This window comes from Astatotilapia calliptera, chromosome 7, assembly GCF_900246225.1.
Source record: "Astatotilapia calliptera chromosome 7, fAstCal1.2, whole genome shotgun sequence".
Classification (NCBI taxonomy): Eukaryota; Metazoa; Chordata; class Actinopteri; order Cichliformes; family Cichlidae; genus Astatotilapia; species Astatotilapia calliptera.
In genome coordinates, this window is record NC_039308.1 from 40711832 (window position 1) to 40727849 (window position 16018).

The 16018-nt window shown below is 44.2% G+C and overlaps 1 protein-coding gene across 5 annotated transcripts in view; it reads left to right on the plus strand.

Moving 5' to 3' along the window:
• LOC113026230 (acyl-coenzyme A thioesterase 4-like) overlaps positions 1–16018 on the plus strand; it is a 29675-nt gene that overhangs the window by 12148 nt on the left and 1509 nt on the right. For 2 of the 5 annotated variants that reach the window (XM_026174759.1, XM_026174758.1), the window contains exon 9: positions 14697–14777. In XM_026174759.1, the coding sequence (XP_026030544.1) occupies positions 14697–14777 (81 nt within the window). Of the gene's footprint in view, positions 1–2376; positions 2560–5907; positions 6706–14696; positions 14778–16018 lie in introns of those variants that run through there. The other 3 variants (XR_003272894.1, XR_003272895.1, XM_026174760.1) reach the window with 3 other exon arrangements.

Here is a 16018-nt window from a genome sequence, read left to right on the forward strand (position 1 = left end):
TTCAGATCAGGGAGGCTGTTCCTCCCAATCACGCCCCTCCAGGTCTCGCTGTCATTACCCACGTGAGCATTGAAGTCTCCCAGCAGGACAACAGAGTCTCCAGGTGGAGCACCTTCCAGCACCCCACCCAGGGACTCTAAGAAAGCTGGGTACTCTGAAATGCCACTCGGCGCATAAGCGCAGATGACAGTCAGGACCCGTTCCCCGACACTAAGGCGCAGGGAACAAACCCTCTCATCCACCGGGAAAAACCCCAAGCCGAGGGGATATTAGTATACCCACCCCAGCCCGCCGCCTCTCACCAGGGGCAACTCCAGACTGAGTCCAGCCCCTCTCCAGGAGACCAGTTCCAGAGCCCAAGCCATGCGTAGAGGTGAGCCCGACTATATCTAGCCGGTACCTCTCAACCTCACGCACTAACTCAGGCTCCTTCCCCACCAGAGAGGTGACATTCCATGTCCCAATTGCCAGTCTTGGCAGCCGGGGATTAGTCCGCCAGGGGCCTCCGCGCCTCCTGCGGGTGGTGGGCCTGTGGGAGGATGGGCCCATGTCCCCTTTTCGGGCTGTGCCCGGCTGGGCCCCATGTCGAATTACACCAGTTTAAAACAAATTAAAACACACTGATGTGGCGGGTCCTCTACCCGCAACCAGAAATCCACCTGGCAAAGCAGCAGCTCGGTACTCTGTCCACAAGTTTGCGTCACACTCTAATAAATGTGGGTCAGTGGCGGTGAAGTTCACTACTCTCACAGGAACGCAATGTTTCCCACCATTCTAACAGAAGTTTAGTGGGACCCGCATCAAGCTTTCATAGAAAGGAATTAAAAACACCAACTTGCCCAGCTTGGACCAAGCACTCACACCTTCAGGTTTGCTAGAGAATAGTTAATTGCCCACACCTGAGCTTATGAAAGGGGCAAAGACCAGGGTTCCCAGACTCAGGTCTCACCTGTCACAAACAGCATTTAGAAAAGTTGATGCTTTGTTTTCATATAATTAATGCCTTTGAAAGGAGTTGGTGTTCAGATTTATCATGTTCCTTTTTGGTTGTGGTTGTGATAGGATGTGTTGTGACCTCCTAGACTATGAGTGACTTTCATGTTGTGTAGTTGTGCTTGCTTCATTCTACTTTTGTAATTTACATTTCCTACATAGCAACACCCTCTGCACGAGCAAGACTTGCTATATGCATAATTCAGCTCAGCTTTTAGTATTAAAAGATTAAAAGCATCCACTGTCCTGAGTTAACAAGTGGTATGCATTATATTATCTATTGATACAAATCACATTTGTTCAATTCAATTGGCAGCAAATCACAACAACAGTTGCATCCGGGTATTTTATATTGTATTTTAAAGACCTTATAATGCAGAGAATGTTGGGAAAAGAAAACTCCCCTTTTAACAGGAAAAAAACTCCATAAGAACCAGGCTCAGGGAGGGGTAGCCAACGCAACGGGTTGTGGGTGAGGAGACAGGAAAAAAGACATACTGTGGAAGAGAGCCAGTGATTAATAATAACTAATGGTTAAATGGAGAGCAGTGTATAAACACAGAGTGTGAAAAGATGTGAGTGAAGAAGAATACTCATTGAGTCATGGGAAGGCCCTTGCAGGTCTAGGTCTATTGCAGGGTAACTAAGCGAGGATTCAAGGTCATCAGATTCAACCCTAACTATAATATTTGTCAAAAAAGAATGTTTTACACCTAACCTTAAAAGTAGAGGGAGCGGTCTGTCTCCTGCATCCAAATTGGAAGTGGTTCCAAGCTGATTAAACTAACTCAAGCAGTGAAACACTAGGAAACTAAGACCAGGGACCAGGACAAAAGCATGAACATAACAATACACTCTGACAAAGCACAGTGGAAGACTAGCACAGTATAAACAAAGAGGATGATTAGGAGAATTGGAGACACATGGGAACACAGCTGGAGCAAACTAGTAATAACGAGACAAAAAAACCTGAACACAATGCACACGAGACGATGGCTGTCAAAATAAGACACGAAATAAGTCAAATACAGAGACAAAGACCTAGACTCAAGACACACAAACATGACGCCAGAAGAGAATAACAAACACATGACAAGGCCAAGAGAAAGCGGGGAGAGACAGATACATAGGGAGACAGCGAGAGAGAGAGAGAGAAACAGAGAGTGGGAGCACCAGATATACAAAGGGCAACATTACGGGCTGGGGAGACTAAAGGTAACTGTGAAATGCACTTCACACAGGTACACACACGCACAGTTGTTTGTCACCAGATGCCACGTTTATTTATAGTTTACATATGTTATGACCGACCACAGTCTGACAGCTCTGGTCTCAGCTGATTTCCAGCCTCCCCTCCGCTCCTCTCCCGTCTCACTATAAAAGGGAAGGAAACCATCATCAGTCCAAACGCCATCAGCTGTTCTCACCTGCGTCTCCAGCACCGCCCCGTTGAGCTCACTGCACCACTCCTCCCCTGCAGCTGCGCCCGGGACCACACCTCCGCCACAGTAACCAAGCACAGGCATGCTGAAGACAGAACACAGAGATAAAGACTAGGAACCACAAGTAAGCCAAGACAACAAGACTGAATTAGAAAAGGAGATCCTAAAAAAAGAGAGACTGAAGAACAGGAGGGGAACGCTAAAGAAAGCTAAACAACCTAAAGTCATATGAATTACACAAGAGATAAATAATACTAACAGAGAATTCATAAGAACAAGGAAACTAAACAATACCAATAGAGACTAGGAAAAATAAATCACTCCTTGAGATCAAAATAATAACGAGTAACAAGAATCAACACTCCATAAATACACAACACTGGGTCAGTGACCCATGACAATCTGACTTTAAAAGCAGAAAATTAGAGGTAATCCCAGTTTTTATGTATTTAAGACATTTCTGCAGTTTACTTAATTAACAGTGCTGAGCGCCTCAGACCCAGGCCTACACACGCACACTGCACAAAGATACATCTTTCCATATCCACCCTAACCTCTGAAGCAGATGAACACATTTCCTTTAGAGCCAGCAGTGACCTTAGTGTGTCAGGAAGAATCCCCATTTACATGAACAAATTGAAGTCTGTTAGACATAGGGTTGCCAACTCCCTGAAAAATAAATAAGGGACACCTCGTGGCCAGGGCCGGGCAACCCAGTTGTCTTCACCCTTCCCAGTGTGGTAGCTCTTTTTTTTTGTGTGTGAAATAATTTTTTAACCATTTGACTTGAATTTGATTTAAGCAGATGCATATTCTTTGTGATATGACCATATGGGAAACAAATGATCATTCAGCCATTTATTTTTTAGCTCAAAATGACAACATTAACACAGTAAAACAGGTCTCCTTCTTAAACAGAAGCCTGTCATGCTTAACTTTTGAGAATATAAGTAAAACTTTCTTTAAAATAACTCTGTCCTGCTTAACTTAAAATTATATAAATTAATAGAAAACAATAGAACAAAATCATTCTTGTAACAGTGCACATATAGTGCATTTAGTACAATTGGCTTCAGTTGAGGTATTATTTCAGCTTTTCTAATGCTAATCAGCTGCTCCTGTTTGTAAACCTGCTTGTTCCCATGATTACGTATCTTAACTCATCATCATTATTCATCTATGTATTACTTTTATGTATTAGTCATCTATTTGTTGTAATCATCTATCCTTGCAGTTGTTTATTACACAAAATAAATTATCACACTTCTGGCCACATAGCGCTGATATTCACTGCACATGCCCATATTAACCTTAACCAGAGGGTTTTAAAAAAACAAACCAATGTTTACATGCCATATCTGCTTCTGCCGTGGCCTGGTGGACAAGAAATTGGTTAAAGGTTCCCCGAGCTTTCACGCCCCTCATGTTCTTCATGTGCCCACCATTAGAAGCATGCCTATGGGAAAAAGTGCGCTGGCACACAGTGCAGTGCGCTTTATAGGTGTTATCGTGCACTTTTCCAGCCAGGTGTTTTCCTTTTCCCATTCCTCCCTGTACTTTTGCAGCCTATTTTTCTTTCTCTGAGGGGAACAAACATTGCTGCTCTAATGCTGCTCTAATGCTGCGCTTACACTGTGCGATTTTTGGCCCATTTTGAGCCGATTTTTGAGTCATGCGACCGATTTGGTGATCTGCCCAATTTTGGCCTTCATTGTGCATCGTTTAGTATACGTGGGGTAACGAGAAGCGATTAACACCTCGAGCAGCTCCCGATCATCAATCGCTCGTGAGGGTGTCACCGCAGCTGCTCACACTGCTCACGCGCAAACACGTAAACGTCGGTGAAAAAGACGGAGCAGCACGGCAGTGCAGCGTGTGATCTGGACACAAGCGATGGAGGCACAACTTGTAGAACTTTGGAAAGCTCATCCGAGCCTTTTCGATGTGGCATCACAAAATTATCACGACCACAACAACCGTGAAAATAGTTGGATCTACATTGCTGCTCAATCACAGCTGCCTGATCAGTGTTTTTCATTAGCAATTTAGCAAAGTTGATGGTGGTGGTGTGCGTGTCTGTGTGAGTGAAAGAGAGGGGGAGCGAGCGACAGATTTTCTGTTATAACCTTCATTTTATGGAGGCACAGTGTGAGCACTCAGGTCGCATCAGAGCATCGGGCCGTATAGTGTGAGACCCTGCATCGTGACCTACCAACTTCTAACCCCTGCGAGTCAATCGTGCAGTTTGAAAATCGCACAGTGTCTGCCCAGCTTTAGGTGTACTGTCATCCGAGACTTGCACCGCAGTGTCGGCGTTTGTTTCCCTGTTGGCCATGCTTCTTGTTGTGGTCATCTGTTGTCTTCCGGTATTTTCTCCGTAAGCGACCTTTCCTTGACCAATGAGATGAGCGGTAATCTGAATTGTCATACTCGAATTGTCATAAGTGTGCTGTCAGCTCATTGGTCACAAAGCAGGAGAGGGGCTGGGAATTATGTTTTCCAACAAAGCGTTAATTCCATTAAAAGTTATAGACTACTTTTGATTATCACTGTATTACGGGACAAAGTGCGTCCCTTATTAGCTCAATACGGGACGTGTACTTTTGTTTCGAAATACGGGACTATTCCGTTTTTTTTAAGGGACGGTTGGCAACCCTAGTTAGACAGATGTGATTCAACCCAGTGCTGCATACTAGTTTTAATACCTACAGCATGCAGTGATCTGTGTAATATAATGTTATGGTTAACAGTGACAAATGCTGCAGAGATGAGTCCACTGTTAGAGGCCATAAAAAATTATTTATAACCTTCACTACTACTATTTCTGTACTTTGATAAATTCTGAACCCTGACTCAAATTCTGCAGTAAACCATTCCTTTGCAGATAATCATGTAGCTGTTTTACAATTATTGTTTCAAGATTTTTTTTTTTAGATAAAAGAGGGGTTGGAAGATAAAAGGAAGGTTGGATTTGTGTAAATAAATAACCAACAGAGAGCCAAAAGTCCAAAGTCGACATTAGTCAAAAGCACAAGAGGTGAGGGTGACACAAAGCTAAGGTGCTATGAAATAGTGTTTGTCCATTTCCCAATTTCTTTTATTTTTGTATTTATTTATTTATTTATTTTTTGCAAATTTGTCAGACTTAATGTTTCAGATGATAAAATTAATTTTTATATAGCAAGGATAACCTGGGAAAATATGAAATTGAGTTTTTAAAAGGTTATTTCATTTATTAAGGCTATCCAAACCTACCTGGCCCTATGTGAAAAGGTAATTGCACACCTTGGTAAATCATGAATTAACTAACCATACCCAGGCCTGATGACTGCCAGACTTAATGAATGAATGTTACGGCCCTGGGCCTTGGAGGGAGTGAGACTGCCTTTTTGGTGTTCATGCAAATCCATGTGTGCCATGACTTGTGTGTGATTGGTTACTGGGAGACCCGTGCCAACCCTCTCTTATGCAGAATGAAGTGTGCCAGACCACACGGACGATTGGCTGCCCGGGGATCCCGTGATGCTCCAAGAGGCAATCAGTGGCTGATCGTGCCCACCTGTGGCTACAAAAGGCTGGAGGTCCTTCACTCAGTGGCTGCTGCTTAGGACTGAACATGCAGTTTGCCCTTCGTGCCTCCCGCGTCGATCTTTGTTGAACTTGTTCATATTGCTGAACTTTGTCAAACCTTGGTGCATGCTTTGAACTCAGCCTGATTAGAGTTTTGAGCTGCTAGCTGGCTGTGAGTAGAATTTTGTGATGCTGGCTTGCCTTAGTTAACCCCTAGCTTTTATTTTGTGTGCTGCCAGCTTGCCTTAGTTAACCTTTAACTTTTACTCTTGACTGTTCTTTCTTTATGTAATAATTGTTTGCCCAGTGGTCTGTTGAACAGCCCTGTCGGTTTTCTGTTTAAAGTTTGTAATTAAAACCTTTTTCTTTACTTGTGTTGCGGGCTCATGTATGTTACTCCTTCCCTGACGCCTAGCAGAGGGGGTTGTAACATAAGTGGCGGCTCGTCCGGGATCCTCCTTTTCCCCATAAGGAGAATTCCCATTTGTGAAAGAGAGAACGTGTGTTATGCTCCATTTTGGGATTTTTTTCTTCTTCTGCCCTTTTCCCTGTTTTGAGCGCCATGTCGGCTCCATTTTGTTTAGAGGATTTTTTAAAAGCTCCATCTGTTGTGCTCCTTGAGAGCTGCTGCAAATGCAAATTGCTGCAAATTGCAGAACACCTTAAGCTACAGGTCTCTAAAACACTCCGTAAGAGTGACCTGAAAGCGTGGGTAGTACACGAGTTGGTGGAGGCTGGTCTAATGCAAGTCCCTGATCTACCTGGAGTGCCTGTGGTCTCTGGTGAGCCTAGTCAAACTTTCTCATTTGAGGGGGACCATAAAGATGGTACGGGTCATGACAGTGTGGGAGATGAGCGGGGGAAGACACCACGCACGCTCCCTCGCTATGATCCCCTTTCCTCTGGAAGCTCAGAAGCACGGGACGGGGCCCGGCTAAAGATGCGCTTGGCACGACTCCAGTTGGAGGCCGAGGAGAAGGCTCAAGTCAGGCGAGCTCAATTAGAGCTTGAGATCAGAAAGCTGGAAATAGAGGCAGATAAAACAGTGAGGCTGCGTAAGCTGGAGCTGGAGTCTCAGCCACGAGCCTCATCTGTCTCTGCTGATGGACCAGGTTCTGCCCCCGTGTCTACTACTCCTTATGACATTAGTAAGTGCATTTCTTTAGTGCCTGTTTTTAAAGAGGCTGAAGTGGATTCTTATTTTGCAGGATTTGAGTGCATTGCTGGTGCTTTGTAGTGGCACAGTGAGATCTGGCCCCTTTTATTACAGTGTAAACTGACTGGAAAAGCCCAAGAGGTGGTAGCTGCGCTTCCCTTAAAAGACAGTTTGGAGTATTCTTGTGTTAAATCAGCTGTGTTGCAAGCATATGAATTGGTTCCAGAAGCATACAGGCAGAAATTTCGGCTACAGAGGAAACTTCCCTCCCAAACGTATGTGGAGTTTGCCAGGGAAAAAGGTATCCTCTTTGACAAGTGGTGCTCTGCGGCAAAAGCCAGTGATTATGATTCATTGCGTGAATTGATGTTGCTGGAAGACTTTAAAAAGTGTCTTCCAGAGAGTATAGTGTTATACCTGAATGAGCAGAAAGTAACCACTTTAGCAACTGCAGGAGTTCTCGCAGACGAGTATGTGCTCACCCATAAGTCCTATTTTCTGGTTGGAATAGAGATGGGTTATGCTCCTAAACCAGTTCACAAAGTCTATATCAAATCAGAACTCGTTACGGGATTTTTCCCCGTCGCAGTATGCCCAACCTTACCCATAGAGGGGGTTGCCATGTTGCTAGGAAATGATATTGTGGGCGGATTAGTGCGTCCTAGTCTAGAGGTGCTGGATAAGCCCCTCAGTTCTGATGCCCCAGAGATTTCTGTGACCCCAAAGCTGTACCCAGCCTGTGTGGTTACTCATGCCCAAGCACGTAAAGACGGTTACGTTACCCTCGCTGATTCTGTGTTGAGGACCTCATTTTCTGAGGAGGGTGTCGCGTTATCTGAACAAAACAATGTTTTGTCTCCACCAGACTTTGTGAACCCTGAGGAGCCTGGTCCATCTGAAAAAGATATTCCACTGCCTTTGACCCGAGAAAACCTGTCGACAGCTCAGATAGCTGGCAAATCATTAAAGCCATGTTTTAAGCGTGTGGTAAGTGCTGAGCAAGCCAGCCATGAGCAACAAGCCTGTTCCATAGAACAAAATGTGCTAATGCCCTTCGTGCCTCCCGCTTCGATCTTTGTTGAACTTGTTCATATTGCTGAACTTTGTCAAACCTTGGTGCATGTGTAACCACGGTAACTTCTGTCCCTACTAACTGCCAGTCCCTTTATTGTGGCGGGAATGAACCCTGTAGAAGTTCCGGGTCAATCAGCTGCATGTCCCTGCTCCTCTGGCTGCTGTTGTCCCTGTGGTTGGCGTACTTGTGAGATATCGACAAATTTTACACTACAGACCAGTTGACAGCGTGCAATAACCCGGCCGATTCATTCATCTTTACACCACCTCACAATCGACTCAACGGTGAGTTATTTGTTTGTTTTGTTTTGTCACAATCAATGAAAATGCGGAGCCGCGATCGCACATCCTAAAACGCCGGTAAGCTAATGCTAGGCTACCGACAGTAAGTGCAATTATTAGTTTTATTTATTGAATATTGTTTTTGTTTATTCCATTATGACCGAATGTTGACTTAACGTATCTAGAGTTGAACGAGTGATTTGATTTTTGTAGTTTTGTCCGTTTTGGATGTTTTTTGTTACTTCTGATGAAATGCCAAAACGGCCTATGAGATTATTGAATCTGTTGCGCAACACCTGTGGTTAAATGAATTTTGTAAATATATTTGAGTAACTTTGGATAATGTTTATTAGCTTTATTGCTGATATACTTTGATGGGACCCATGAGAATGTTTTTCTATAATAGTATTTTGAATGAAATTCATTATAAGAGATGATGGTTTATAGAGATTGACAGACCACGTGACTTTCGCGCATTGCATGCCGGGAACTCGTGGCAAAACAATCCAAGCATTTGCAGCACCGCAAAACGTTCATTCTTCGATTCCAATAAATTCTTGCTTTTTCTTTGCCCCCCAAAAAGGAATGTACAAAACGAAGGAGAACAATGCCGGTCCGTACAAAGACAGACTTGATGAAAAGTCAAAGAAAAGATACTAGGAAAAAAATCAAACCAGTGAAAGGGTCAGACCCTTACGAGCACACAGAGGGACAAAATACGTTGGCGTGCTGCCCAACTTTCACCACGCTCATATTTATAATTATACGCTTCTTGGAGTGAGTGCATACACTCGTGAAGTTTAGTAACTTCAGGTCACTGCAACAAGCCCAGGTACAGTCAAAGGAGCTTGCAAAGAAAAGCGTCTGGACTTCTTTAAGTTGCTTGAAGACGTTTCACCTCTCATCCGAGAAGCTTCTTCAGTTCTAAGGTCAAATGGTGGAGAGTCCCAGATATAAACCTAGTGGGAGTGACCCCCCACAGAGGGACAAAAGGACCCCCTGATGATCCTCTAATCGCCTGAGCCAAGGTGGGAAACTGGGCGTGGGTCCCAATCAGCCAGAGTTTCGGGTGTGTTCATTGTGAAACCTGGCCCCACCTTATCATGCGAATTCCTGAGGTCAGATGGCCCAGGATGTGAGTGGGCGTTAAGGCGTCTGGGAAGGGATCTCAAAACTGGATTATAGATGGCAGAGAGTTGGTGTCATAAACCCCCGCCTCTGTTCAAAGATGGTCGCTCACAGTGGACATAGATGGCTTCTTTCACTCCTCTTTCAAACCATCTGTCCTCTCTGTCCAAAATGTGAACATTGGCATCCTCGAAAGAGTGTCCTTTATCCTTAAGATGCGGATGGACTGCTGAGTCTTGTCCTGTGGAGGTGGCTCTTCTGTGTTGTGCCATGCGCTTGTGAAGTGGCTGTTTGGTCTCTCCAATGTAGAGGTCTGAGCATTCCTCGCTGCCCTGTACAGCATACACCACATTGTTAAGTTTGTGTTTTGGAGTTTTGTCTTTCGAGTGAACCAGTTTCTGTCTGAGCGTGTTGCTGGGTCTGAAATACACTGGGATGTCATGCTTGGAGAAAACTCTCCTGAGTTTCTCTGATACGCCGGCTACATAGGGGATGACAATGTTGTTGCGTCTGTCCTTCTTATCCTCCCTCGCTGGTGTCTGGTCTTCTTTTCTGTGCCTCTTTGCTGACTTTAAGAACGCCCATTTAGGATAGCCGCACGTTTTGAGTGCTTACTTTACATGTGTGTGTTCCTTCTTTTTCCCTTCAGGCTTAGAGGGAACATGTTCTGCCCGGTGGTGTAGGGTCCTGATTACTCCAAGTTTGTGTTCCAGAGGGTGATGGGAGTCAAAGAGGAGGTACTGGTCCGTGTGTGTGGGCTTCCGGTAAACTTCGATGTTGAGTTTGCCGTTCTCTTCAATGTGCACGGCGCAGTCCAGGAAAGGCAAACAGTTGTCCTTTGTGTCTTCCCTGGTGAACTTGATATTCTTATCCACAGCGTTAATGTGCGCAGTGAAGGATTCCACTTCTTGTGTCTTGATTTTGACCCAGGTGTCGTCCACATATCTGTACCAGTGGCTGGGTACTGTTCCTTTGAAAGAGCCAAGAGCCTTCCTTTCCACTTCCTCCATGTAAAGGTTGGCTACAATAGGTGAGGTCAGTAATTTGCACCAGAGGTACACTTCAACTGTGAGAGACAGAATGTGAAAAAAAAATCCATGAATTCACATGGTAGGATTTGTAAAGAATTTATTCGTAAATTAGGGGGGAAAATAAGTATTTGGTCACCTCGAACAAGGAAAATCTCTGGCTCTCACAGACCTGTAACGTCTTCTTTAAGAAGCTTTTCTGTCCCCCACTCGTTACCTGTATGAATGGCACCTGTTTGAACTCATCATCTGTATAAAAGACACCTGTCCACAGCCTCAAACAGTCAGACTCCAAACTCCGCCATGGCCAAGACCAAAGAGCTTTCGAAGGACACCAGGAAAAGTATTGTAGACCTGCACCAGACTGGGAAGAGTGAATCTACAATAGGCAAGCAGCTTGGTGTGAAAAAATCAACTGTGGGAGCAATCATCAGAAAATGGAAGACATACAAGACCACTGATAATGTCCCTCGATCTGGGGCTCCACGCAAGATCTCATCCCGTGGGGTCAAAATGATCATGAGAACGGTGAGCAAAGATCCCAGAACCACACGGGGGGACCTGGTGAATGACCTGCAGAGAGCTGGGACCAAAGTAACAAAGGTCACCATCAGTAACACACTACAACGGCAGGGAATCAAATCCCGCAGTGCCAGACGTGTTCCGCTGCTGAAGCCAGTGCATGTCCAGGCCCGTCTGAAGTTTGCCAGAGAGCACATGGATGATACAGCAGAGGATTGGGAGAATGTCATGTGGTCAGATGAAACCAAAGTAGAACTTTTTGGTATAAACTCAACTCGTCGTGTTTGGAGGAAGAAGAATACTGAGTTGCATCCCAAGAACACCATACCTACTGTGAAGCATGGGGGTGGAAACATCATGCCATGGGGCTATTTTTCTGCCAAGGGGACAGGACGACTGATCCGTGTTAAGGACAGAATGAATGGGGCCATGTATCGTGAGATTTTGAGCCAAAACCTCCTTCCATCAGTGAGAACTTTGAAGATGAAACGAGGCTGGGTCTTCCAACATGACAATGATCCAAAACACACCGCCCGGGCAACAAAGGAGTGGCTCCGTAAGAAGCATTTGAAAGTCCTGGAGTGGCCTAGCCAGTCTCCAGACCTCAACCCCATAGAAAATCTGTGGCGGGAGTTGAAAGTCCGTGTTGCTCGGCAACAGCCCCAAAACATCACTGCTCTCGAGAAGATCTGCATGGAGGAATGGGCCAAAATACCAGCTACTGTGTGTGCAAACCTGGTAAAGACCTATAGTAAACGTTTGACCTCTGTTATTGCCAACAAAGGTTATGTTACAAAGTATTGAGTTGTATTTTTGTTATTGACCAAATACTTATTTTCCACCCTAATTTACGAATAAATTCTTTACAAATCCTACCATGTGGATTCATGGACTTTTCTTTCACATTCTGTCTCTCACAGTTGAAGTGTACCTCTGGTGCAAATTACTGACCTCTGTCATCATTTTAGGTGGGGGAACTTGCACAATCGGTGGCTGACTAAATACTTTTTTGCCCCACTGTGTGTATGTGTGTGTGTGTGTGTGTGTGTGTGTGTGTGTGTGTGTATATATATATATATATATATATATATATATATATATATATATATATATATATACACATACACATACTAGGGGTGCAACGATATTCGTATCGATATTGAACCGTTCGATACAGTGCTTTCGGTTCGGTACGCATATGTATCGAACAATACAAAATTTTTAATTTATTTTATCAACTTTCCTTCTGATGATGCTGTCTGTGTTGAGCGCTCAGTGAATCTGCGTTCGACTACTCCGCCTAGGCTGCACTGTCGAGCCTAGGCGGAGTAGTCGAACGCAGATTCACTGAGCGCTCAACACAGACAGCATCGTCAGAAGGAAGAGCGCAGGGCAAGCTAGCGAGACAGAAGTTAAGCTCTCCTTGCAACATGGACCTCCCCCACCCTCATTCAGATCTGGCGTTTGGAATTATTTTGGTTTTCATGTGACGTATGACCCTGAAGGTAAGCGAGTCATGGACTAAAGTAAAACAGTATGTTGGATGTGCCATGCAATGCTCAATTACATGGGTGGGAACTAGTGTGTTAGCGCAGTTAGCTCGTTAACGTGTTGGCCGTCTAGCCCCATGCACGGGGCGATCGGCGGTAGCTCGTTAACGGAGATTTGCCGTGTTGTGGCGTTAAGGTCATTTCAACGAGATTAACCTGAAAGCACTAGTGGGAACACAACGAATATGACTGCACATTTACACCGACATCATCCTAGTGCAAAGACAAGTGGAAGCAGAAAAAAAACAAGCAAGCATGCCACTAACTTTAGCCGAGTCATTTAGACAGCTGTTAGCACATGATTCTCCTTATATGTTTAATATGCTGCTGAGAATATAGCCCAGAAGAAGCGGATAGTATAGCTTTTATTTTGGAAAGAGACATTTCTCTGTAATAAACTCTCTTTTCCAAACTATAAGGCAAAAAGAAAGTGCAGCTTTATGGTTTCATGGACAAAATAATTTCTGTGGCTGCAATATGACGAGCTAAATAACCAGGGCTGCACATAAGTGGTCCGCAGGTGCGCATTCGCTGTCAAAATAAAAAACACGCACAAGGGCTAGGGTTAAATTTAAAAACTGTACTTTTGAGTTAAAATATATATTTATAATTTTAATAAATGACAAATTAAAAAGGCATGAACATTTTTTTGTATCGAAAAAATATCGAACCGTGACACCAAAGTATCGAACCGAACCGAACCGTGAATTTTGTGTATCGTTGCACCCCTAGTATGTATGTATATGTATATAAAAGACAGTACACCCGTTTGTTTATTTTCGATTACTTGTATATTTTGGGGGAAAAAAAAAAAAAAGATCATATTGTTCAATATACCTTATATATCTAATACCTAGGCAACAATGTGTATGAGAGAGAGAGAGAGAGAGGATTATAAGATCATCTGAGTGTTGGAAGCTACATCATGATATACAAAGCCTGCATTCTATATATAACCATAAATAAAACTTCAACCATCAAAAAAAAAAACAACTCCTCGCAGGTGAGAGATTTCAGGCATGTCCTGAGGGGAGGAGGCCCTCGGGCAGACCCAGAATATCCCATCTCTTTAGCTGGCTTAGGCATGACTCAATGTGTGCCAACAAATTAATCAAGGAAACCAATGGATCAACTTGATTTTTTACCCAATAAGTTAGACGCAATGTGTCCTCCGAATGAGCTGGAAGAGGTAGCTGGGTTGAGTTCAGGCCTGACCGACTCATCTCAGACTGTTGCCCCCGTTACTCAAATTCAGACAAGCAGTACAACATAGATGGATGAAAATTGCTTTCTGATGGCTTATGCTGCAAGCTCATCAGCCCTACTTTCAAATCCCAAGGAGGGACAGGCAGTCCCCAATCTCACTACTTTAACTTCAAACACTAAACAGTAAAACCATCCATTCTCCTCCACTTATCCAATTCAGTGTTGCAAGGGTGCTGGGGCCTACCCCAGCAGCTGTAGGATGAGAGACAGGGTACACTATGGTTAGATCGCCAGTCTGTCTCAGGGCTAACACAGACAGACAACCATTTCCATTTACCTTCAGGCCTATGGCCAATTTTGAACCAATTAACCTAATCCAACTATTTCCATGTCTTTGGACCATGGGAGGAAGCTGAAGTACCCAGAAAAACTTCTCATAGAAAGGCCCAGGCTAGATGGTGGAATCAAACTAAGGACCTTCTTGATGTGAGGCAACAGTGCTAACAACAACGCCACTGGTGGTTACAACTGTCCAACAATGAAAAAGCAAAACTTAAAAATATTCACTAAAAATCCAAAGCTGAAATCTATAACTAAGAATTCAAAACTCAGAACAGAAACGAACAACAGAAACCCTTAGAACCATGCCAGCAAGAGGTGATAGAAAGCCATGCATAATTTCATGAAACTTCCATAGTTGAAAACGGTGAAAAAAACAAAACTTCTGCTGTTTTTGTCTGTTCAGGTGGGACGGCTACAGTGTCCTCTGCTGCTGGTTGTAGGTGAGGATGATCAGAACTGGCCATCCCAAGAGTCTGCATTGGATGTAAGTTTCCTGTCACAACTTCCTATGTAAAGAAGGTGGTTGAAATAAGGTTAGAAATGGGATTAACCCTCTCAAGGCAGGCGTTGCAGATTTGCAACAGTTAAAAACTAACGACCTGATTACCCCACATACATATTTTATGAGGTTTTTTTTACTCAGAAGTACCACTGCAGGACTTGGTTGTGCATTAGCAATAAAAAGTTTAAGTTTAATTTGAGCCTGAGAGGGTTAAAAGAATCTGCATGCATTGCTTTGAACATTCCTCAGCAAACTGCCCTGGTTGATGTAGCACGGACTTCCAACAGAGTAGTAACCACAGACTGGGGCAACCTGTCAACCTCCAGTTGAGGTTCAGGCTTAGGTGTTCTAGGCAATGCCCCAGATCTCCAAGCGATGCTGCAGACATGTGTAAGCCAAAATAGCCTGATGATTGTCATCTCCCTGATAGCCCTTCCTTGTCAGAAAAGTGGAGCTTTCCATTGCTTGAACCCCCCCTTGCTGAGGATGTGTCACCATTGGGAAAAAAAGTGGTTAATGCCATCACTGATGGCCAACACAGGAACTATAAATGATAACCCTGCATCATTTTATAAACCATCGAAGGGTTTGCCCCCAAGAGTCTCCCAGGACAGCTGATGCCCCAGGGGACACTGGGGCAGCTCCAAGAGTCCCCCAGGACACTGGCCACCCAGGGAGGTAGCAGGAAGAGGCTTGGTCCTGAAATCTTTCAGAAACAGGGAGGAGGCTTTTGTAGCCCCTGGCTCCAACCCTTGTTTTTCTGTGGGCTTTGTTCAGCTTTACCACACGGAGTGCTGCTTCCTATAGCATCGAGCTTGTGTCTGGCTCAGATATAGCAGATGGAACCACAAGTAGTTTAAGTAGACAGCCATGGTTTTCTACCTAAGATAGCCAGAGGGCAGTGCTTTGCTATCCAGAAGGAGGTCATAGCCCTGCTGGTTGCCACTCCCTGCTCCTTCATTACCTTTACCAAAAGTAGAGAGGTTAGGACGTGCTGCATTTCTATGGCATTTCAGATCCATCCCCCAGCAGTTTAGTCACTCGGTACTGGTACATCACTTGCGTTATCCTCCCGTTCCTGGATTGTCAGTTAAATATATAATTGCCTGCAACATCCAATTGGAACAATATTTCACTTCACAAAAATCTCAAAAATATATTTGAAAAAATTCTACTAAATAAAACAGAAAATAAAGCATATAGGGGGTAAAGGGGATCAAAAC